General features: G+C 45.1%; 2 protein-coding genes across 8 annotated transcripts in view; one reads left to right on the forward strand and one right to left on the reverse strand.

The window, feature by feature from the left end:
• Positions 1 to 509: 509 nt before the first annotated feature.
• Positions 510 to 25,220, forward strand: part of LOC135917655 (uncharacterized) — a 597,391-nt gene continuing 572,680 nt past the window's right edge. For 4 of the 5 annotated variants that reach the window (XM_065451224.2, XM_070537235.1, XM_070537234.1 and 1 more), the window contains exon 1: positions 516 to 660. The gene's annotated coding sequence lies outside the window, so the exon portion shown is untranslated. Of the gene's footprint in view, positions 661 to 25,220 lie in introns of all 5 variants that reach the window. The other variant, XM_065451225.2, reaches the window with a different exon arrangement.
• LOC135917653 (uncharacterized) overlaps positions 12,377 to 25,220 on the reverse strand; it is a 69,055-nt gene continuing 56,211 nt past the window's right edge. For 2 of the 3 annotated variants that reach the window (XR_011513982.1, XR_010569367.2), the window contains 6 exons: positions 17,427 to 17,777; positions 15,583 to 15,897; positions 15,008 to 15,259; positions 13,742 to 13,899; positions 12,725 to 12,848; positions 12,377 to 12,513 (listed from right to left, as the gene is read on the reverse strand). Coding sequence is in view for 1 of the 3 variants with exons in the window: in XM_070537232.1 (XP_070393333.1) it covers positions 13,796 to 13,899; positions 15,008 to 15,259; positions 15,583 to 15,897; positions 17,427 to 17,777 (1,022 nt within the window). In the remaining 2 variants the exon portion in view is untranslated. Of the gene's footprint in view, positions 12,514 to 12,724; positions 12,849 to 13,629; positions 13,900 to 15,007; positions 15,260 to 15,582; positions 15,898 to 17,426; positions 17,778 to 25,220 lie in introns of those variants that run through there. The other variant, XM_070537232.1, reaches the window with a different exon arrangement.

The following is a 25,220-nucleotide window of genomic DNA, read 5'->3' on the forward strand; positions in this document are numbered from 1 at the left end:
ACAAAATGGTAGTGAAGTATTGTTGGTGTTGTTGACACCAGTTGCTTGTTTCCCCGTCACTAAGCCTGACAAAGACACCACGGATGCCATGAAAGCGGTCTGATTTCTATCTACGAGGTGGCGCCACATCATTTCGCGTTGGCCATGCGCTGGCGGCGCGAAGCGCACTACTAAAACTTGCCAAGAACACGCATGTGAAGCTCTACGATAGCTGCATCGCAGCTCATTGCTAAGTCATCAAAAGTTACGTCTTTACAAACGGACGAAACTGCAAATGTAGGACGAAATCGAACTCGCAGGAGCTCCGTTCTGGCAAACGAAAATCGTGACGTATTATCGACCGGCGAGAACACAGACGCAGTTCAAGCGGCGAACGCCGGCACTTTGTCGCTCGGTCCATTATTTGCACGCCGCGCCCAACGGGCGAGGGGCTGCAACGATTACGTGTAGCCTGGATCCTGTCCTCGATCAGTTAGCGCATGCGCACACATAACGAAAGGAAAAAAACTGCGAACTGTCGATGGCCCCAACTTGTAGCGATTTTTAGTACTGCCATTTCTGAACACTGAATTCATTTAATGTCGACCACTTGCGGGTGAAATTGAAGTTGCATGTGTAAATGGGAAGAAGAAGTCGTCCCTCCTGCATAATTCAGCGAATGTGAGTTTTGTATGCGGAACCAACTTTCACGGTTTGCGTTTATGTACGATTGTTGTCTAAAATGTGCGCTATGCTAAGCTTTCCACATCTTGCGCGACGAAGCTCACCTTTAACTCTAGTGTGTCTGTGCGTGCATTATGTACAGTCGCCCAAATCTTTAACTGGTGTGCGGGAGCGGCGACTTTTCCGGGCGTCAGCACCGTATGACGCGGCGAGGCTGGAAACAGCCTAGTAGACGATGGGCCCAGCTGAGCGCGCTTTGTCCGCATGCGCTTAGCCTCAGACTGTTTCCAGCCTCGCCCCGTCAAACGGCGCTGACGCACGGAAAAGTCGCCGCTCCCGCACACCAGTTAAAGATTTGGGCGACTGTACGTATATCATGCACGTTTTCTTCATCTGTAGGCCTCTTCATAGCAGACAAATTCGCAGCCTCGTGTACTTGTTTGGAACTAAGCGTATGTGCCCAGGGTGTATGTTGAGACTCAGTAGAGTGCGTGGTGTAACTTTAACTCGCCTTTTGTAAGTGTATGCTACAGTTTGTCTTAGACTGCATGAACTTAATCTACTTCATTTATCGAACTCCCTTCTACATATTTCGAACCTGTGACATCTCTTCTAATCTTAGAATTCTTTTTCTTTATATTACAATTCCAGAAAAGAAGTAGCCATCACCATTATAGGTGCCTAAAGCTCCCTTATATGGCCTTTATTTTTAACGCAACAGAATCGGAATTGTTGAGGAAAAGTGAGGCAAAAGCATGGTGAACGGGCCCCTTATTTACGCGTTTGATTGAGTGGGAGGGAAGGGGAGGGGGGTTGTTACATATTCCTCTCAATTTACCACATTAGACTTCAGAATTTGCTTGTTTGGTGGAAAAAATGAATCGCCACACCAGCAGAGCATGCGCTTTTTGAACACGTTCATTGATCTCCGTAGATACAGAGAAGCATAACCTGATACCATTAGTGCGGTTCGCCTAAGAAGTTGTATAAAGTACTTAGCTGCATTTTTTAGACCCCATTTGTCACCAACTGTTCGCACCGAAGATCGCGTACATTCTCCGCACAGCTGTGGGAACGACTTCAGATTTTAACGTGTTTTGATGCAAAACAGTCAATTAGCATATTGATTGAAAAAGTCGGCGACGTCTGTAGCAGCGGAACCACACGCTCCTGACGCTGGCTCGCACTTGCTGGGTCGCGCCTCGACGAAGCATATCGGCAGAAACGGAACACCTGCTGCTCCAATGACGTTACCCATGTGGCGCGAGGGGAGAGGGAATCGCCGCGACGCCACGTCACCAGCGAGCATCAACGGAGCAGACACGGCGGAAGGTACGCCGTGGAGAGTCGCGGCGATGCCTTGTTGGTGACAGCTGCTGCTTCTTCCGTATTTCGTCGTGCAGGACGTCGGTGGCATGCGGCGTCCGTGATTTCTCAGCAATATCGTCCAAATAATTCGGGTCTACAGCGAACATTCTATCGTAGAAATCGTACAGAAACGTAACCCGAACCAATGTAATCGCGAAACTCGATAACATACCCTCCAGCAAAACTAGAAAACATTACACGCAGCGCAAACCTCGAAGGACCGCTCAGCGGCACACTCAATTGAACACTAATGCTTTCACATTCACAACTCATATGAAGTGCTTAGGTTTCCTCGGTTGTTTGATTTCACGCCCGTATTACACTGGCCCTGATAGTGTTGGACTCTCGCTCTACCTGCTATCTTCTCAATTTTCTCCTCCCCCAGAGCAGGGTAGCAAGTCGGACATTTCCACCTGATTTATTTCTCTGCTTTCTCCTTGAAGATGCATTCACAACGGTGATTGACAAGACCGACCGCCACTATATAAACTATATATATATATTTATATATATACACTACTAAACAACTATACTATATAACTAAATAAAGTGGAGACCAAGAAGCCGCTCACGGTGACCGATGTTCACACCGGCAAATTGGACCTGCTTGTTGCCACACCGAAATGTATAGCGATAATGCCGTTCAGATCTGCCTGCTTATGTCACTACCACGTAAAATAATCGTCAGCGTGTCTTCCTCCTGCGCCGTTGATTGGTTCAATAGGTTCTTTTTTTTTAATCGAGCAGTGAGCGGCTAAACCGAAAACAGTCGCTTTCGAGAAAAGCGACCAATTGCGACCAACTCTGTCACGCGACCTCTAGGTCTTGTCAGCATGAATAAGCCCTTACTACACTTATGCGTAACATTCCTGCCTTCCCTCTTTATTTCCTCCTCCTCCTCCTCGACCAGCGATGTTGGCAGAACAATCTAAACGAATTTGACCTATCCGCAGCGTTTTGAGAAACTATATAATAAGTACCTTTACAGTGAAGGGTAAATACGAGAGGCCAGTAACGCAGTTCCCTATTAAGGTTCTCCAAGTGTCTTTATAGCCGCGAGTATCCATCGACGAAAAATATCCATCTACAAAATTAGCAAAAGGTTTTACAGAAGATACATGACACCCCATACTGACACCGTTAACCTCCAACGGCCGAGCATGATTAATATTGCCCTGCCAGTGGCCATTTACGCTTCGGAAGCTCCAATAGAACTGCTTCAGCTATATAAGCAAGGCTGAGTCGCGCATTTCTCTATATTTCCCTATTAACTGCTTCATCGGAATGAAGCTCATTTCTCTTGTGGTCGTGGTACAATGCCTTGCTGCCATACGTTGCCCCGAGTTCAAAGCAGGTCTCGGTAATTAGACCATAAATCACGGGTAATTGCATAGAGCTCGTCCTCCCTACAAACTGGGAAATTAACAGTCGTAGGTTTAAGGCTAGTAAAAAAAGAGCTTTCGCGTAGCGCGCGAATTTGGATGCCAAAGAAAAAGAAGGACACTGTAGCAAGCAACCATTCGTTTTTACCCAGAGAGGCCGCTCGAAAAGAGAAATAGTAGGGGTTAACTACTGTTTCGCCGTAACTGGAAATACTAGGGAAAGCATTTAAAGTGGTAGCACCAAAATAAGCGTGATGTAAGCTCAATTTTCTTGAAATCCGGATATATATATATATATATATATATATATATATATATATATATATATATATATATATATATATATATATATATATATATATATATATATATATATATATATATATATATATGTATATATATATATATATATATATATATATATATATATGCCAAGGAACGCATATTATTTTTTTAATCACGCGGACATGCTGCAGGCATAGGTTCGGCCCTTTGTACTGAGAAACTATATTTGTTCAGTCTGCAGGGGCGTTTGCAAACCGTTAATACACCTACGCTTTGGTCATGTTGCCGTTTTCTAAAACGTTTCCTTCATAAGTATTCGTGGATGGCGACAAATTTTGAGTAAAAATGATGGCACGATCACACATTTCGCAAATAATTGTACTTGCCTCTACAGCGACTCAAAAATTATTATCTGAAGAACGAAAGGAGAACAGAAATAATTTATCTTGCGCTTACGGATTTACTTGCGAGAAGCAATGGCTCTACGGAAACAAAGCGCGAGGTGTCGGGAAACCAGCCACACTGTTTAAAATTTAGCAAGCAAGAGTACATTTGAAAAAAGAAACGAATGATTGACTACTTCTGCGCATGCAGCCTGCGAAAGCTCAGAATGATAATCAAGCGTGAGATCTTGTATATATTTATGCTTTCGAAAACCCATATTGGCTATAAAACAAAGGCTCTTACCGCGGAATAAGCAAACTTTCTGCATGCGCGCACTCAATGAATGACCTGGGCAAGAAAACAGACATCAAAAATGGTGTAATTACATTTGCGCTCCAGCAACACAAGGGGAACCCGTTTTCGCTTCAGTAGAGAGGAACAAGAAAGAGAGAGCGCTTGTTTCATGTTATCAAAGAAATCCCAACCCGAGGAAGCGTGCACTCGTCACGTGTTTGCTATTTGGGGCGGAAAACTGAAGGCAAAGAACCACGCGATTCGGTGACGCCGAAACATGTACTTGTCCGCTTCATTTGCAAATGCGCTTCAAGAAATGCTTGCCTTCCAGAACACGCGTGCCTTTCGCACCACTGCACAGAGGGTTTTATTAAAGGATGTCATATCCGCACGCAAATGACTAATAATAGAGTCTATATTACACTTCTTTACGAGACGATGACGAGATAATTAAAACTGGTAATGACACGACGCTGCATTCGCATTTTTCTGGCTGAAATTTGATGACTGTTCCCAGAGGAAACAAAGCAAGACTTGAATTTTGGATAGCGCCGATGTAGTCACTGTGAGGTCCTAAATTTGACTGCATATTCATATAGATCCGAAGTTTAAGTGCGACGCCACCTGACCTTTAGTATTGTAAATTCGTGCGCAAGCAGTTTGCTTAATCACTTAATTTTATTTCATCAATTTATAGTTATGAAAATCCCAGGACACGTCAGACCAATAGCGAAAAGCTAGTTGATGGTGCAATCAGAACGGGACATAGGCAAGCTGTGTATTTGTGTCAAAAAATATAAATGCTACAACAAAGTTATCAAAAGTATCATCAATCAAAACATTGTTCTTTTCTTATAGTAAATAGCAATGTTGCGAAAGTAAGGTTATTTACAAAATAAAGCACCTTTACAGCATCAAGAAAGGCTCAATACTTCATAATAACACTGTCCAAGATGTGCACACGAAAGACCTAAAACAAAAACTAAAGAAAAACAATGGTAGCCCTACCGCGGAAATAGTAATCTAAAAGCATTTCCCTGCAATACTGATGATTGGATTTATATTCTTGAGAGCATAGACGCTGCTGTAGCAAAATTAGGATGAATACATTGTGATCACACGAACGGGATAGTGAAGCACTAATTAAACGACAAATAGCTTTCAGTGAAGTTGTCCGTGCGCCTTCAGCCTTTACTACGCTTTTATTTGAAGGCGTCGGGCAGACAGATAGCACTTTAGACGGCTGCCTATCTATCTATTGCCTGTGTTTTTCTATCGGTGATCTGGATGACGAAGGCAGACTAGGAATGCAGATAAGAATGGCGCATGATTGTCACGTGTTTCGTTTGGTTCCCTGTCTTTGCCCAAGTTTTCACAGCAGCGACGTACATCATATAAGTGTATCTGACGACCGTATCGCCACTACGAACAGCGCACACAAAAATGTGGCGCGCATGTAAAATGTATTAGATACTCGAAATACACGGATACTCGAAAGTCTGCAGGAAAAGAAAAAGAACGAAGAAAAACAGCCCTCTGAAATGCACTATCACGACTTGAGAAACGTCATCTCAGTATTCTGCAGCGCAAACGAGGGAAGACTCGCTCACGTTCGGGCAGAATGTCCAAGCCAAAAACTAGAAGGAAAGAATGACATCACTATCTCCCGCGCAAACTGGTCTTCGCGGGAGAAAGGTCCAGTGGCGACCAAACTAAATTGCGACTGAGAGCCGAACGCGCTAATCTAGTTTGTGCATGAGCTAAACCTGTTCTTTATCCCTGCTTGCTTTGATCCGATTCACGGCCTGCCGGCGACAAATTGAAATTTAGTGACAAGAGTGCAACCAGGTCCCTTCACTGCACGAAGTTCCAATCCCACCTGAAAGACATCGCGAGCTTTGGTGGGCACTGATGCTTCTTGGAAAACGAGGCGATCCCCTGTGGGCCTTCGCGGAGGAAGCAATCAAGGGAAGATAGACGACGTGACCAAGGACGAACGCGCGGGGGAGCAATCTGCCCACGCAGCACTCCAGATGGCTACCGTAAAGCTCTCGTGTCACCGTTCAGTCAGTTACTGTCGAAGGGCAAAACAGGAAAGAAATCACGCCGTAGAAGACCCATACCTCCTAGACAAGGATTTAGTGCCAGTGGTAGCTTTCAATCACGTGCCTTTTTTTTTGTGGGGGGGGGGGGGTGCTTTAGCGAGCAAGGTGTTTTTAGAAGTGTTAACCTATAGACTACTTTTCCGCGTATTTTTGCTTCGCCTGCACCTATTGCTTTCAATAAGTAAATGAGAGGCTGCAACTATTGCATTGCTGGCAAGCATCATTCCAAAATTTGGGCTGAAAGAATTTAAATTATAGGTAAATCTCTACTTCAAGGACAGGGGAGGCTTGAGCTAAGCGTCCAAACTGCGGTGGGATGCAGAACGGTAATGACAGACTTCTGTCATTGATTAACGAAGCAGGAAAGAGCGGCGTGCAGAAAAAATAGAGGGCAACAATACCTTGAGGTTTCTGTGCTCCTCGCCGTTCATGATGGGCGAACTCGGCCAGAAAATGTGCGGCCATTGTTTGTAGCTCTGTAATGTGCTGCCGTGAATTATGAGAAGGACCACAGTACCATGTTCCCGATAGCCTCAAACCCAACTCGGTGAGATACGTGGCAGATCAGCTCATCGAGTGGCACTTCCGCCACTAACGCGTCTCGGGCAGCTCTTCGTGGGCGGCTGACAGCGATAACGCCGCCACTACGAGATCTAAATCAGACCCTCCCCACACTTCCCCCTTTGCGACGAAGATCGCACTGTTCATCGTCATGACAGTGTCCGTTGCCACAGCTTCTTGACGTGCGGCAACAGTTGAGATTTTTGTGCGTCATTGATACCTGGAAGCGTTATCACTTCAATCTGCAGCAGCTGCTCCCCGCATCGCGGAAACGCAAAAGCCGGCGGCAGTGTGACAAATTTCGAACTTGGCTAGGTTTTTGGTAGAAGTCTGCTCCGTATCACTCCGAGTTTGGTCCGTACCTGCCCACCGCGCTGCCTTGTGTTCGCTGGCGCCCATTACTCGAGACACTTGGAACGAAATGAAAACGTAAGGCAGGAACACTTAACATTGCTTACGTGTGGGAAGGCGAATGAATTATGCTGCTTGCAGACTACGCCATTGAGGCGATGACTGCGTCATCCTCACCGCAGTACGCCGTATAGGCGGGTTTGTCAGCCGGTGGCCCAGTAATCTGTTTTGCAAGTCATGCGTCACGTTCAGGCTGGTTGATTCATGGGTTTAACGTGTCAAAGCTACACTGGGCAGTGGAGACCGTCGAATTCACCTTGACCACCTTCGGTTCCTCAACGTGCACCCAAATCACGCTGCACGAGCGTGTTTCGCGTTTCTCCACCCATAGAAATGCGGCCACCGTGGCCGCAAATGGAACCTGCGACCTCCGTGCTCGGGAGCAAAGCACCATAGCCCCCGCAGTACCGTGGTGGTTACTCTTGCCTTCAGTACGGTCAGTACTTGCATGTTTATTTTGCTGCTGAGTACGCTTTACCAGCGGAGAGCACGCAACTGCAGCGAAGTGCGGCGGCATAGCGTAATGCACGCTATTCTAGTTTTTCATTCTCATTTTCCGAAACAAGCCAATGCGGCTAACAAGTGAAAGTTCCTTTTTGTTTAAAGTTATTATTACAAAAAGCAAGCTGTGACAAAAGCACTTAAAGTAAAGCCATCGAGGCTGTAATTGGATTAACGTAGCGAAATTCGGTGTGCTTCAGACGCCCGAGTTAAATTAAGTAGGTGTCTTTAGGCGTAAATCCTCCATAAAGAAAAAAAAGTGAGGAAGCAATAAAACGGTGGATAATACTCGCCAGCTGAAGGAACGCCTAAGCTCCGCGGTGGTGTTATTCCGTTTTTTTTTTCTTTTTCAGACGACAACGACTTTTTCGTAAACCGCTTTCGAATGAAGTTTTCAATACTTGGAGGACTAGCATAGTGCGCGCATAAGGCTCTTCGGTTTCCGGAAACGCATTTGTCTCGCATCGCACCCGCTGTAGTGGTTAATCCTTTAAACCAGTCCAGTAATCTGGATAAGCCTCAAACCACGTTGCTCGTCCCAGCTGCTCAGACAGAATGCATTTCACCGCATCCCTCGAGCGGAACGTTTTTATCGGCGTGTCTGTCTGAACCCGACCGCCTCAGCTGGCCCTCCTACAATTTGGTAGGAGGGCAGGCGATACTATCTGCAACAACTAAAAAAAGTACACACACACGCAAGCTTACATTTTTGTCTAGTAGACAGTCTAAAATGTGAGCTTTACCTGAAACTTCGTTGCGCAAGATGTGAGAACAAGAGCCAAAGAAAGCACACAGAGAACCGCTGTAGCTTACGCAAGAATCTTATGAGAGAATCTTTTGTTGTTTTCTTGAATTGTAATTTTGTGTTTAAGTGTAGCTACTTCATTTCGTTGTCTGCCTGTGCCTGATTGAATGAAAGTTAAGCCCTTCTCTGGACCCACACACATTTGTCTAATGTGTCTGAACGATATACTGCGAAAGGAACGTTGCGATTAGTTTTTGGCGTTTGAGCAACTTTTGATAACGCGCCAAATATTGTCAGCATCAGCCAGATGCACCTGTCAACCAAGTAGCATTTATACTAGTACCTTCAATATTGCCGCTCATGCAGTATTACTATTTCTTAAGAGCTTTTAAGGATAATTTAGGAAGTTGGCTTGAAGGCTGCTGTAGAAATAACGGCAATATTGCACCAGAATATGAAGCTTGTAGGTGCAAAGAGATGATCCTGCGCCTTCTGTGCGATTGTCCTGGTTTCAGTGTACAAAGAAAGGTCCTCTGCACCACTCTCGAGAAGCTTGATAGCCATCCCCTCAAGAAAAACAGAACCCTCGGGCATTGGTGGCAGTCGACGTCAGCCAGAGTTGCTATAAAAGAGCTACAGTGTTTTCAAAAGCATTCAGGCTGATTGTAGAACTAAACCCACCATCAGTTTGCGCGGACATGTCTTCTTCATATCTTTAATTCTTGTCTCCCCACCCTTCCTCCCCTTTTCCCATCATGCCCTGCAAGGAAGCCCACCGGTCAGTCACTGCAGTTAACCTTCGTCTAATTTTTTTTTCTCTCTCGCCAATTTTCTACCTAAAGAAGAGGACATCCATTTTTCGCGACAGTTGCGTGCCCCTGTTATAAAATTCTGAAAGTCATTTTCCAACGCTAGAATGAATGATGTTGTAAGACATTGCTGCCGTTCATCTCACCTCAACAGCAACGTTCGGACGTCATCTCGGCGGTGTCCTTGAGATTGATACTGGGCATCAAGAATGAAGGCCAAGTCTGTGGTAGTACGAGAACAATGGCGGCTTGCCACGTTACTGGCTTCTATTGGCGTTGCTTCATGCAGCGTACCCGAGCATGCGCTCGTCATCATTGGTGGTAGCTCACACCTTGAAACGGTTGAAACACCCCCTGACTTGCAGAAGCGCACAAATACGTCGAAGGCTTAACGTCAATCAATGCAATGGTGCGAAATAAACTAGCACATAAAAACAGATGTCCCTCGTTTTACGAATCTTCTTGAAAACGGATAGATTGTACACCTCGATACTTAGACACGCTTGAGGTGTACACTTATTTGTCATTCTGCTCCAGTGCTGTGGCATAAATAAGCCACTACTAGGTGAAGATTCAGTAATATTGAAAAATGCCTAAGGACGCAGACAGGAAAATCATGAAAACTTCTGACTCATCCGGCTCTCCTTTTTTCGCGGAGCTCACGTCTAGAGAAGTTTACCTGGCGTTCACAAATGTACAAACGCATCAGATTGCATCCATAAATTTTCTCTAATTCCAAATGCATTTTTGGCGATCCGCACTGATAACGTGCGAGCTATAGGTAAACTTCAGAGTTTCAGTTTGGTTCCCGATTCCTAAGCCACAGCGAGGAACCTAATTCAGGACTACTTCACGACAACCGCGCGAGAGAACCGTCGTCACAAAACGCTGCATCGACATCAACTAGCTGAACGGACCGAGTTAGGTAGCACCGCTAAAAAGAAACATCGGGTCGTACGAAACAAACAAGGAACGCTGTGAACGCGTGAGTCGTGCCCACTAAGACCATAGGAAGCGCGTGCGCCTGGCACAATCCTCATCATAAATAGCAGCGCAGACAAGAGGAGACAACACAGTCACACTACGTCATCTGTTCTTGTCTGTACCCGTTCTTTACACTGCAACGTGGTGAACATAATCCACTTCACCCGATTCCGTGTTCTCGAGTGCCTCTTTGTGGTTGCTTTTGTTGCTCCTGTAGCCCTCACTAGCCATAGCGTTCGTGTTCACTTAATTAGGTTCAAAAAATCAAATCACCCTATTACTTTCCCGCCAAAGTCAAGTAGTCAAAGTGTTGATAATCAAATTCACAAGCATTGTGCAAGGTTAAACATCAGATCGGCCCTTTAATATACAAGAAATCGCTTGGATCGTGGTGGGCAAGTCATTCAGGGCGCAGCAGAATGCGAAAAAAATTTTAAGTCTCCATTTTAAAAGTTGACATAAGGTTAAATCAGAGCTTGTAATAAGTAGCCCTGTACAGGTATGCATGAAAATAAACGCTTATCCTTTTACTGTAAACTGTACTTTTGCGTGCACCATACGTTTGGTACGTAGAGCATTCTATCACCCATGGATTAGGATTGAAAAGTCCGTTTATCATTGAGTTAGCGTCATGAACAAATGTGAATTGAGCTCTCCGCTGCGGCGTTGTTATTTTTATTGGCGTATTCTCACCTATTTTTCATTCATTTATTTATTTTAATATTACTTCCTTTTCCTTAGTTTTTCGAACATACAATTTAGAATTGGAGCAGCTGAGGTACTCTCTACCTCCATCTCGCCGCAACACCCCGTGTATAACAGACCAGAAGCGAACGTGCCAGATCTGATGCTCACCACATAATGTGGTTGTTTACAGTCACCACATGCATATGCACACCAATGGGAAATTAGGCAATCCTCAGTGGCTTGCTTGAGAGCAATTTCCTAGCACATGAAAGTTTGTTCGCATTTAATAGCCCATCCTATGTCCTGATATAATGTGCTTTTATGGGCCGTCCAGCAGGCCCGGGGTGCGCTCGAAAAGCACAAGCCTCATGACCCACTACAAACGGGCCCAACTAGGCTAGTGCAGAGTACAGTATAACCCCGGGTCGACGCTTGGCCATCGTCACGACTCGTTAAATCATCATTTGCCGGCACTTTGTTAAAGTTATCCCTATTCTATACTATCATGTGCTTTAGATCGTAGCACTATGTACACATGCTGCTGGTTTGCATGAATAAATTTCTGAAAGTGCCCATAGTGAGATTCCTAAATCATCGACGACAGTCGGGCTATTGCAGCTCTTACAGGAATCAACATTAGTGGTGCAGTACGCGGTAACATGACAGAATGGTGCTGAACCTACTCCAAGGCAGCTGGAAGACGTGACGAGAGACAAATTGAGGCATGTAGTTTGACGTTTCCATGGTCGTGAAAATGTTGCAAGCCAATGTTGTTGCAACACTCGCACGGATTCATCGAACCCCAAAGTCATCTTATCGGCAAAGGCCCCGCGTCCTGTGCACTATTCGTGCAGTTATCATTAGGTATCTGAGGGAGGAAGAAGGAGTTCGTTTCGTGGAGGCCATGTTTGCGATGGACGTTTTGGGAATAGTAGTAATAGGTCAGCGGCCAGAAGGGGTGGTGTGAGACTGCACGTTCCTGCCGGAATGTGTTCTGGAGAAGAATGACGTTGGGTCATTGTAGCTACGCGCAACTCTTGCAAAAATGATAAGACGACATAAAAAAAACGGCAATGAAAAATGTCGCTCTGTTCTACAGAAGTGATTGTTTTTATTCTCCGCACGTAGCGCAGGTGGCTGTGCATAACGCTTCAACTCCACGCTGCGGCTTCGGGTCATGCCATGTAAGTTGTTGCCGTCGTATTTTGTGCATTTGTACCCATTATGCACACGAGGACGATCACAGTCAGTGGAAATCGCCTTGCAGACGAAGTCTACAATGTCATGAATTCCACAGATGTCTAAACAAAGCTCCTTAACACTTGCACCACCATCTGAAAATAAAAGAAGAGAAGACAGGTAAGATAACTTTCTCAATGGATGTCCTCAACATATTGAAGTCATACCAACATTATGATCTCAGAACAGCCACGAATAGGTAATGACACTGACAGTGGAGAGCAAAGAAGTCAACCGCACTGATAACTCGCACTGCCACGGGCACGTTTCATGAACGATCCGAGAAGCTAATCTTAAATCACCCACCTTGCTGACAACAGCTTCGGAGCCCATAATAAAGATTTGCGGACGGGCCAGCATATAGCCATGCGGGTCCACGGGTCAGCTGATGGTCCAAACGTAAACTAAGGCACGAGCGGATACCAGGTGACTGAAAAAAAAGAAGAACGGTGAAGCGGCTTGAACTTTTCTGAACATCGGCCATAAGCGCTCGACTTCGCAGGATACCTTGGTGGAAACACGCACATCTAGAAACGAAGGCCACATATGCGGCCGAGAACTCAATTAACCGGAGACAATTTTTTTATCAAGTGCGGCAATTATTGCAGGAGTAATGATAAACAGGAGTGATATTTCTCGCTGGTTCTCGAAAAATCATGAACAAACTGAAAGGTTTCATCAAACAAAAACAAAGCGTCAATTATTTTATTTTATTTGTTCTATATGCTTTAAAAGAACCAAAAAGCATTTCATCGGGGTTAGATTACCAATAATTTTTCAATGGTTAAATACAGCAATATATACAATCGGATAAAGGAATGACAAATGGAATCTAGAAACAGTCGGAGACAAATGAAAACATACGTGTACTGCGCTTGGTCAGACTTCACAACCCATCATAAGGTAACTTGAGATTTCATTTATTTAGTTGAGAGATTTGTTTATTCATTTATTCATTTATTTACTTATTTGACTATACTGCCAGGCGCATCTTGGTAGCCAAAAGCAGGAATGCTACATGACATAACAAAAAGAAAGCGGAGAGCTTTCACAAAGCAAAATGTCGAAAGATGATTCAAACAAAGGAAGAAAATAAGACAAACATGCTTATTTTTAGCAATATGCATCCTCCACAGAGCAACAGCACCCAACACAAAGGATGGAAATTCAATAAAACAAACCACAAAGTGCTCGTAAGGAGCTAAGATCGCTGATGTGGTGATAATTGAAAAGATAGCACTTATTAGAATCGGTACAAAAGAAACTTCGCGCTTCACGCATAAGCGCCTTCGATTTGTAAGAAACCTAGCTTTGATGCCCCACCTGTTCTGTCTGCCTTCATCCAGCATGTCCAGGGCAGGTTCGAAAGGAGTGGCTCTATGCCGAAGACGGGATAAGGTGGAGGGACAGTAGCACGGGCAGTGTTGTCATCAAGGCAGTGAAAAAGCGGTTGAATGCAACGGTGGCTTGGCAGCTCATCTCTGTGAAAAAAAAGAAAAGGAGGGATCGTAAATGAAATTTCTCTTTGTGTGAATTCAACATATGCAAGGAAACAAACCAAAAACGAAAATATGCTGTCTAATGGGTTTCTTCTTGAGGAACAAATATTTATGAGCTTTTGAACACAAAGACGTTGGTGCATTGCTCGGAAGGAAGGAAGGAAGGAAAAAGTAGAGAAGGAAAGGTAGGGAGGTTAACCAGTTTAGCTTAACCGGTTTGCTACTCTACACATGGGAGAGGGATGGGGGAGAATAAAGATGGGGAAGGGGGAGAGGGAGAGAGAGCCCATAGCACAGCACACACACATCGTCCGTTGGAGTCCATCAATCTGGCATGGTACGTGACATCACTCTCACAGTCGCTTGTCCAATCCCGTCTCTTTCAAAAACCGAAGAAGTCCCTTTGTCGCCTTCACCTGCGATGTCTTTTGTGTTCAAATACAAGCCAATTAGACCCATCGCAAGCTCAGGTTCACAAGGGCAGGGAAAAAAGCAGTGCTTAGCGATTGTCAAATCTTGACAGCGTATTTATTACTCGATCTAGAGTACGCCGGCGCTTGTGGTCGCGTCTGCTACGGTCTGAGTACGTTTCACATACCTTCACAAAGTTAACTGGAATGCACAATGAGCTATAATATGCAAGCCTCTTTTAATTTCACTAGGAATATCATTATATTGAGGAGGGTGGTGATTTTCGGAGAAGCACAATGCATGTAGCTTCAGTACGCGTGTGACCTCGGATGCATGTGCGTATGGCCTATTTGCTATCTGCATTCAGACCAACCCAAAACATAATCCACGTTCTGCAGCGCCAAACAATACACACAACTTGATCTCTAATTGTTGATGTCCCGTGCAATGTCTTGCCATCTGCGCAGTCCAAAATAAATTTAATACTGCTGGCAACCTCCTCTCTCTATTGTCGACTTTCATCCAGCCACGTCGATTTTTATGTCGACCACATGGCACCACCTACCTCGTCCCTCGATCAACGTGAGCCTGTAAGACGCGTGGCCTGAGCACACGTTACATGTTAGTCTGAGCGCCACTGTATGCATTCGAGACGTTTTACTCTAGTGGAAGAGCCTACCGCAGATGATGTTCTTTAAGGGCCTTCCAGCTGCTGTAGTCGGCTGCCTCCTTGAATAGGTAAACAGCGGCGCCAGAACCACCCAGGTGCCATTGTGGCAGACCAGCTCCCGGGGACCCCACAGTTCAAACCCTTCGAGGCAGTAGTAACGCGTCACCGATCCTTCGGCCGGCGTGCGCCAGCAAGTCTCCTCGCCGCTGACATTGTAGTAGCCATTCCCGATCTCCGGAGGTTCAGGCGAGCAACCTGAATCTGCGTATACGAGAAAATTAACATCCTAGTGCGTTAGAGAGCACTTTCGCGGTTCTATAGCGAACGCTACAAGGACGTTGTGGCTGCAAATGTGAACAAGAATAGAACACATATTACAATCTGCAGTGAATATGTAGAACTTTATCCAACCTGCTTCGCAAGTTGTCCTGTGTTCTCCAATAAAACGGAAACTCGCATACGTAATGAATAATTACACGTTCGAAAGTAAACAGGAGAGCCAGAATACTCAGAAAATGTTTGCACCGAACCATTTCCGTTGTAGTAAAAATTAAGCGATGCACCTCCAGGCAAGCGCAACTAACCTCCGAATAGTTTATGCGAGTTTCCAGTTCGCCAGTCTGTCCCAAGCACAATGACGTGGCAACGGAAGGTCAGGTTACGGAAGGCGAGCCAGTCTTGCACGTGAAACACGCGATGCAGTCGCACTTCGTACGTCGAGTTGGCCACTGTCTTTAGGCGGTCGAACGGCATTGTGTTCAAGTACACTCCAGTCTGATCATTGTAGTCGCCGCACGCTGGGGAAGGCTTGGGGAACATGCCACCGCAGTCAAGTTCCACAGTCTCGGTGCACGACACGCGGTCCGAGAACGTAGTCCAGCTGTCTTCCTTGCAGGAGTCTGTGGTATAAGCAAAGTGTGGACAATATCAGGAATCAAAATGTGCGCATGTGTCTATGAGCGTGCAAATAATATATATGTATATATAATCGCACAACACTTGGTTGTACGAACATTTTTGAAAGTGGACATAAGGATTACTATGGTGTACAAATAAAAATGTCTCAGCACAGCAGAAAAATTATCCGGGATCATATTCATAGTAGCGCGCTTACGCTATTGAACTATACGCAAAAGCAAGTAAGTGCCTATTCTCATGTCCGACAGCATATTACTGAAGGTGTTAAATTACTGTAGGTGTTCCTGAAGGTGTTAAATATTAACCCGGACAAGCCCACTACGGCGTGCCTCAAACTCATATAATAGTTTTGACACGTAATACCATATAGGTCAATAAATGATCGGTAATGAAGTAAGGCTTAACGCACAGTAGGATACTATTCCAGGCGACTGACTCAATAATTATGAATAAGTTTGTATGGTCACTAGTTCTATAGACGCTGAATGCGTAATTAGTTCAATGAAATACTGAGCCCCCTTGTAGCCCCCTTGAGTATGGATGAACAGAACAACTATGAGAAACGACGTTGAAGTGCCATGCAGGAAGCAAAGAAAAAAAAACGCAGTTAAAGGAATAAACGAAATCACTTGGAATGTCTGCATGTAGGAACGACCTACTGACAATAGACACAAAAAGTAAGTTTCATAGATATCATATTCACCGCTAAACCTGTGCCGTACTGCGTCGGCAGAATTACCACATATCATTTTAACATGTTGTGCAAACTTTGAATAACTCAAGCATAATTTATTTATGGTAAAACCGACGACAAATAGAAGATTTGAGTGCAGCAATGATTGACTTCGAATGTGTAGGCTTATTTAGGCTACTGCTAGCGGTGTTGTTAACAGACACTTCCTTATTGGATATAGTGCGAAGAAGCCCCATTTGCGTGTACTAACCGGGCGGACACCTTCAGAGCCCTGACGGTAGAATTGGGCAAAACATTTAATAATAATTTATCCAACACAATTGCCTTCTTCTGCTTTCTAGGCCTAGTTATTAAAAACTCGTGCGATTGGGCACAGTTTGAAGACGTTTACTGCTTGGGAATAACAAATTGTGACTGTGTCACACTGGGCGGCTCAGTGGACTGCGTGATTTACATGTCTGTGCATGTGAAACTGATGCTCTGCGTGGCTATGTAGTAAAGTGGCAGGCTCTGTGAGAGGGCTCACACATAATAGTGCCATCAGCACATAATAGCGCCATTTGAGACACAAACCAGCTACAAAATATTTAATTACGCGAGAGACCAAGGTATGAACAAAATGTGATTTCCACTCCCGCCCTTTAACACAAGCTAAAGTTTGCTTATGTCTTCAAGTAGCACAATTAGGCGGTCCTATGAGCAACGCTATTCATTAAACTAGGAAATAAAAACGCCAAATTTTTGTACGGACTTCTTGAACGAAAACAAATTCGATAAATGAACGAAGTAGCTCGAAGCTTCCCACTGAGGGCTCACCGACGATAACTGTGAGGAAGAGGTCGTTCTGTGACACGCCCGCGTCCGTCTCCACCCTGCACGTGTAGTTTCCCTGCATGGACATGTCCGCGTCGAGGATGGTGATGAAGGAAGGGGAGCGGTTGCTCAGGTCGACCCGCTTGTCGAACAGGTTGCGCGCCAGCGGACGTCGCCCCTTGCGCCACACGTAGACCTCGGCGCCGTCCTTGAACCAGAGGACGCGCCGCAGGTCTTCGCCCGGTGACAGCACGAAGAAGCAGAGCAGCGTGGCGCCCTCGCCCTGAAGCACGTACTGCGTCTTGTTGCCGTCCGACAGGAGCCGCACCTCGGTCACCACGATGCCCAGCACACCTGCGTCGAGCATGTCAGACACAATGCCTTTCATGTAGCACGTTTACTTTGTACCATTAGTTCATTTCAACTACACTATGCGCACTGTCGATTTCACTCAAAAGTCGGAAAGGGCACTCATAGACATGGCTGTGCATTTGCAACTTCACTGACAAATTAATCACCTTATGTGTGCACCGATAAATACTGAGGGAAGAAAAATTGACTTTGGGGACGGAGTTGTAGGAATTACGTTACATTGCCTGTAATTACGTTGCTTCATGTGCAACAGATTACATATCTCGCAGTGTTGTCATGGCAACTCAAGAAAACTCTTCGCTCGTCGATACTTCCGACACTCAATTGACAAAGGCGCCCTCGGTGCAACTCTGTGACAGATCGACACGTCGTCTCCATGCATTCTCACGGCGCTGTCAGTAGGAGCACTGATCATGGGTTTAATACAGACAGTAAAAAGGGCCTTAACAGTTCGGCAATGCTTAAATGAAAATGGCGTTATGGATGACGTACGTATCAAGGGCGATAACCACGAAAGGTGTTGACAGCATATGGGCACCTAGAAATTCACGCCCCTGTGATTAACATAAGCGTACCTACGTCCTGCCCCCTCCCCCCCCCCCCCCCCCCGAAAAAAAGCAAAGGTGCAGGAAATGGTTCGGCATACCGGAATTTGTTAAACATGAGGCCAGTTATTGTTGCAATGTAGAAGTTAAAAACGAATAGAACACCTTTTCACTGCCGGGCGATGTCATACAGGGCGACATGCCGTTTCTTTGCAAAAATATGCAAGTTTACTTCCATTTAAGGCACACATATATCGTAGGTTGTTGGTAGTACAGAGAAAGAAGTACGAGAGAATAAAGGTTATATATATCAATAATATAAACCGGGTATTACTCATCAACTAGAGACTAATTTTGATCTTTTACAAGAGTATGAAGTCAAGGCGATCTACAAGTGTCCCGACACAAAGCAAAAAGAAGAAAGATTATTACTAAAGCCGAAAACGGGCCACGTATTAAGAAATCCAAAAATCGTGACGACTCGGAAGCAATGCAGATCCCCACGGTTAGAACGCATGCGTCATATCGAAGGTGGCCAGAAGAAGAAAAAGAAGGTGCCTCGCGGCTTTTCTTTAATTTCCTCAATACACTATATAAGGGCTAACAGAATGTAGAAGTTTCCAACATTCGTATCCTGTTTAGCTGCTAAGAAGGCCTGACACGTGGAGCTCTATATGTTAAGCGACAATTTCAGTGTCTGTAATTTGTTTCATTGTTCTGCGTTTTGGAAGCTCGCATGGCCATAGTTTTCCTTTTGCTTAGGCGACGGAACCAAAACTGCCCATTTCTTCGCCGGACCTTGCACATGCATATTCACTCGAGAATGGAAAGAGAAAAGGAAAACAACTCCAACCCACAAGAGGAGCGGATAATGCGCTTAGAGTAAGTAACAGAGAAATAAAAAAAAGTAAATGTGTCAGAGCACCGTCGGCTGCCAGCCATGCTCTTTCTCCTTTTTGTTCTTTCTTTCCCATTCTCCTTCATCCCTAGACACTGCTATGGATATCAACACGCTTTTTCGACAAGGCCCCATGCTTCTGCATGTAACACGTACTCTTCTTGTTTTTATCTCAGCGCTTCAGATGCACTTTCTCCGTGGCATTCGTGAATGCAAATGGGGAATTACGGCAACAGCTCGGCGGAGCGTGAAATGCCCAAGTTTCTTTCGCAAACAGCGGTAACACTATTTACGAACCAAAGGAGAATGGTTAGCTCCCGTTTGCTGTGTTTAGTTTGTGCACGGCCGGGGCGACGCGCTGAACTTGCCGCAACGTGGCGAAGTAGATGTAATTAGGCAGTCACCCTTGGGACAATAATTTTAGCTTAACCCTCCTGGCACAGTTGACTGGTGCCCATATTTCGTATTTTTCGCTTGTTTCCTTGTGCGTTTTCAGTGTTTTGAAGTTCTTGGCGTCAATTGTGCCTTATATGCAGCCTCCCGGTGGCTCGAATGTTCTGAACGCAAAAGCGCTTCAGAATGAGTTTCATGTTCGGTGCAGCACTTAGTATGAAGAGAAGGCTGAAATAGAAAAGTGAAGTAAGGTAAGTAGAAAGAGTAAGCTTTTGCAGAGCATGTGACTTTGGAAGAGGAAACAAAGTGAACTATCAATTAATCTTATATGCTCATACGAAGGTTACAGTCGCTTGATTAAATCGAAGCTCTGAAGTCACTAGTTCGTACAAATTAGGCTAGGAAATGCGCTGTTCTGTCATTCGTAAACATGCCTTAAGCAGTTGAGGTTTATCTAATATAAACGCTGTATCCCACATAAAGATATATACACATACAAACGCAAGTAACAAAATGAGTAGAATAAACCTATAGCCTCCAGCGCCTGCCACCATGATGTTAGCGAAGTAGAAATACGGTTATCTTAAGCTGCTTGTATTCTTGTCATGTGAACTTGAGACATTGCCTAGTTGCCCGCGATAAAACCATCAGATATTTTTATTGCAATATTTTTACCTAGCAGTTCGCTTTGTAGGTAAATTACGTTTTCTAAGTACACGAGCCTTCTTTATGTACTTTCGCGGACTTTTTTTCTCCGCAGAGTTTTCGTTGGTATCACTGAATCTATTATTAGTCACTACACCACATCTCAGTTGTTCCGTCACTTTGATAGCGGAGATAAATGAGTGTCTAACAATGCAAGGTCGGCTGCAAGGTCGACACAAGGTCGGCTGCTCTTTACAGAAGCTGGCCTTCGAAATCGGCTGGCATGTCCTCGCTTAAATGCATACCGTGTGGCTCATGGTCCTGTAGAGCGCTATTGCTGCCCGCTCCGGTTACGGTTACTCTATATCGCCCCTGTTAGAGTTACTTCATGTGGCTTCGCTTAGAGTTACTCCACATGGCTCCGGTTAGAGTTACTCTATATAGCTCCGGTTAGAGTTACTCTATATGGCTCCGGTTAGAGTTACTCCGTATGACTCCAGTTAAAGTGACTCCATATGGCTCCGGCTAGAGTTACTTCATTTGACTCCGGTTAGACTTACTTCATACGGCTCCGGTTGGAGTCACTGTATATGGCTCCAGTTAGAACCACTCTATATGGCTCCCTCTAGGGAGTCAGAATTGCACTAATGTTTTCGGTGCAGCGCCCACGCCACCTCCAGTGATATATACTTCCGCCGCTATTCATCGAGTTCCACCACGTTGTTCCACGACCGAGTTCCAACAGCCCCATGTTGTAGAGAAGCCAACACTTCGGCGGCGAAGGGAGCAACCCGCTTGATCCCGCCGACCAAGAGCTATTGACATCTCCAATGTTTTTCTTCTTGTCGGTTCTTCCTCAACCTAGTGGATCCAAACAAGTGTGTTCACAAGTGTTTTCTCGGTTAAAGTGCGAAATCAATTGTCATATTGTTACGCGAAGGACGAGTCAGTAAGACGAGCGACTATTTACAGGTTATATTTACTACAGCTGTTGCAGCACTGACCGGTTAGATTCACAGCGCGAGCCTAGTTCGTTCTTCCTTCTCTTTTCTCGAGTGATGGCGCCCACTCGCCTCGTTCAAACAATCAAATATCACACGCGTGTAGGATAATCCCCCGTCGGCAGAAGAGACGTCCCGGAGCGCCTATATGTCATCACTGGGAGGGGGATACTGCTTCAGTCGTACAACGTGCACGATATCACTGGACTGGGAAGCAGATGGGGTGTCAGGGGCGATCTAGTAGGTGACGGGAGTCACGGCACGAAGCACTCGGTATGGGACTGCGTAACGAGACAGCCGTTTTTCTCAAAGCCCGACCTGACGCGACCGAGACCATAGAAGCACCAACTAACCAGGCGGTAAGTGCACGTCTCGGTGTCGCCGGTCGTACAAATGGCTTTGGCTCTCTTGGGATTTCAGAAGGTGGTCACGGGCAATTTCCCTTGCGTGGGCACAACGGGCGATGGTGTCAAGTGCATATTCACTGGTCGGTGCCGCGCGAACGGGGAGGGTTGTGTCGAGAGGCAGTGCTGATTTTCGGCTGAACAGAAGGAAAAACGGGGAATAAACGGCTCTATCGTGGCGCGAGGAATTATAAGCAAATGTGACAAACGGTAGAGCAAGGTCCCAGTCAGTGTGGTCTGAAGAGACATATTTCACGAGCATGTCTGTGATAGTGCGATTGAGACGCTCCGCGAGGCCATTTGTTTGCGGATGGTGTGACGAGGATAGCTAGTGCCTCGTGGCACATGACAGCGGGATGTCCGCGATAACTTTGATAGGAATATCCGGCCACGGTGTGTGAGAAGTTGTCGCGGAGCTCCATGTAATAAAATTACGTCGCGTAGAAGTGTCCAGGTAACGCTCTCACTGCTTTCTATAATTATTGAAATGAATAATAGCTGAGGTTGGCGCCTTTATGGGGGCACCGGCTACTCCTTGTGACTTGCCAAAGGGAACAAATATGCGCAAAACTGGAGAATAATGTAAAGAAATATGGTCCTCACTGGAACACCCGCGAATAAAACTATACATTCCAACAGTGCATACATCGGAGTTTTGTGCATGAGTTCAGTTTACATACGCATATATAAAATCACAATTTTGAATAGCCAAACACAGAACACATATAAGTACACTGCAAGCAAAGAACAGAAGTAATTACACGTAGCGCTAAAATTACGATCACCCCATCAATCAATTCTGAACCCCCCAAAAAATATGTCACTCGTTTAGCTCATTAGGATAAACTGATATTTAATATCTCTCCGAAATGTTGGTGTCCTCAAAAAACTTTGTCAAAGCAAGAACTGCTTTTTTCTTAAGGCTCGCAGTTGGTTATGGACCAAATATTTTTTTAAGAGTGAATGGTCTTCTGTCTAAAAGCAACAAATTTGCATGTAAATAACCTTTGTTGTGGATTATATTTAGTGCACTCGAGAAGGAGATGGATGGCCACAAGACCACTGAGGACTAGAGCCACGTTTTATGCTTTATCAGAACTGCCTCGTAAATGCAGCCGCTGGCGGTGCACTAATGTTTCGAACTGTCTGTTTTATCTCAGATTTGACGGTTTATATATCGGTCTATAAAGTATAACTCCGAGTTCTTAGATTGCTCATCAAACCAGGTAGTTTTGCTGAGAAGACAGTACATGTGTCTCAGGAGCAGGTGGACCATCAGCAGGTGGACGCAGAAGGGGAAGCTTGATTGTCTCTGCCTTACTCTGCGCCCAATCCGCAGCAGTGGCCGCTGCATCATTACCAGGAATATTGCAATGCCAGGTTATCCACTGAAACGCTATTGCGTGATTGCTTACGTGACTGTGCTTGCTTTTGTTCTGGCGCATAACTCTGTCGGCCCGACTTCTCGCTCAATGTTCTCTTTAGTAGTTCAAGAAATTTCGCACTCTGGCAAACGGCAACCAAATAGCACCAATATCGGTGCGCGAGGCCTCAAGAAGATAGAAAGAAGCGATGCCAGGGTACGAGCGCATAAGTGAACGAGGGACCCATTTCATGTGCAGTAAAGCATCGTGAAGTTAAGGTTAGGAAAACTCCCCTTGGCTGTCACGCTTCGACGTGTGGCCGGGGGGGAAATAGTATCTAGGCTGGCTATCTCGCACCGCCTCTCATTGGCAGCCTCCGCTGTCGCTGCGTATTTCCCTCCGTTCCAAAGCACTTTTCGTGAGCCAACATGTTTTTCACTCAGCGAAATAATTTCGTGAGGATTAAGCTGGGCACCTGGATAGGGGGAACTCACATTTGAAACAGCGTCAACACACTGCGGAATATGCTCTTAATTACGGCCGTGTTCAATCGCGAATGACCCTTGTTTCGCTTTTTCGATATAAAAAATTATATCAGGTTTTGCCCGCTTGAAAGGTTCTTGATTTGTCATAAAAACAGATTGTAATTTTTCTGATAAAGCATTACTATAAACGTTTTCATGGTTCAAATTCTCGCGGAAAGATTTCATGCCCTTTGATTCCTGTAATTCTTGCACAGATATAGCACATGTTTATTTTATTTTTTCGGCATTTATTGCCATAGAAACCTAATTGCTTTACCTGAAGTGTCATACATTACGTTCTTGGCGTTTCGCGCAAAAAAATATTGTTCGTGAGATAAATATCGGCAATTCAGACGCATTAACGTAACGTAACAGGCCCAAGAAAACTGCGAACACTGCCATTACATTCGTTTGATCAATAAAAGACTGGCTCCGCTAACTTTCCAAATGTGTGCATTAGGAACTTGTATTGTCAATTAGAGCGCGCCATTCTTTGTAAGTAGCTGTTTTTGTGTCATCATACTTTTCTGCCGATTCTGAATTTCTGCCTATCTTCACTTGGACTACTGTCGGCAGTTCGATTGTACTGGGTAGCTCTTAGGCTGGCTGACTCAACGAGTTTTTTACAACGTTTCTTAACAAAGTTCGAGGTTGCATTACGAGCAGAAGTCATCCTTACTTCGAACTACAAAGGAAGCAATCAAAGCAACCCCGAATCATGCGCTCGCATGCTAGCGTGCGCTCCGGGAACCTAATCTTGGAGATCTCGCGTGCTTCAGTGATACGACGAAATTTCTATAGCACTGAAAGCATGCCTCTCAACTTCCTTGCCGGATCGATAAAAGAGAGAAAACGCGAGGAGAGTGGAAGGAGAACAAAACTAGAGAAAACTCTTTTGTTGAAACTCTACATCGATGGCACTTTCTGGCGTGTCTGGCGATATAACTTTATTCTGCGTTCGTTCTAGAGCCTAGATAAGGCCTCATACACTACATAGAGTGAAACGGGGTCGCGATAAATACGAACTTTTCTTCTGTATAGCATTTATTTTGTGCTTATCAGTTTGTAACTTTTCAGCAGTAGCAGCGTGAACGTGGTACCTGCAGCAACACATGGTTTAAGCTCATCGCTGTCGTTTGTTTTCTTTGTCTCCCCACCTATCCTTTTTCTCTCGTTTTCTCTTTTGTTTTCCTAGAAAATTTTAGAATCAACTGAAGAATAACGGAAATGTAATTTGTTAAACACTGCGGCATTTTAACTTAACAGCGTTTCATTTCTTTTTTTCGTTGCCGATCAGCTAAACCCTTCGGATGGTCCCAGAGGTCTCGTCTCAAGCTTACGTACCACAAGTATGCTCGCCGCACAGTGTAACGTGCCTACTGTATATGTACGTTTAATTATTATTCCCTTCGAGCGAGCAGCATAATCCCTCTTTAATCTTCCCCGTTGGAATGTTCATTAGCCTTCACGAAACGTTTCCTTAATTAGTCGAGCGCAGTGTACGCTTCCCCATGCCACGTCAGTGGATGAGGATCCGGTAACATGTCAACGTATCACGCGGGTACTATGTCCCTCTGTCACTTCATTAAATGGAGCATGTGCTCATATAGATACAGTGGTATGGTTCTTCTGAGGCGGCCACGAACACATT

This window comes from Dermacentor albipictus, chromosome 4, assembly GCF_038994185.2.
Source record: "Dermacentor albipictus isolate Rhodes 1998 colony chromosome 4, USDA_Dalb.pri_finalv2, whole genome shotgun sequence".
Lineage (NCBI taxonomy): Eukaryota > Metazoa > Arthropoda > Arachnida > Ixodida > Ixodidae > Dermacentor > Dermacentor albipictus.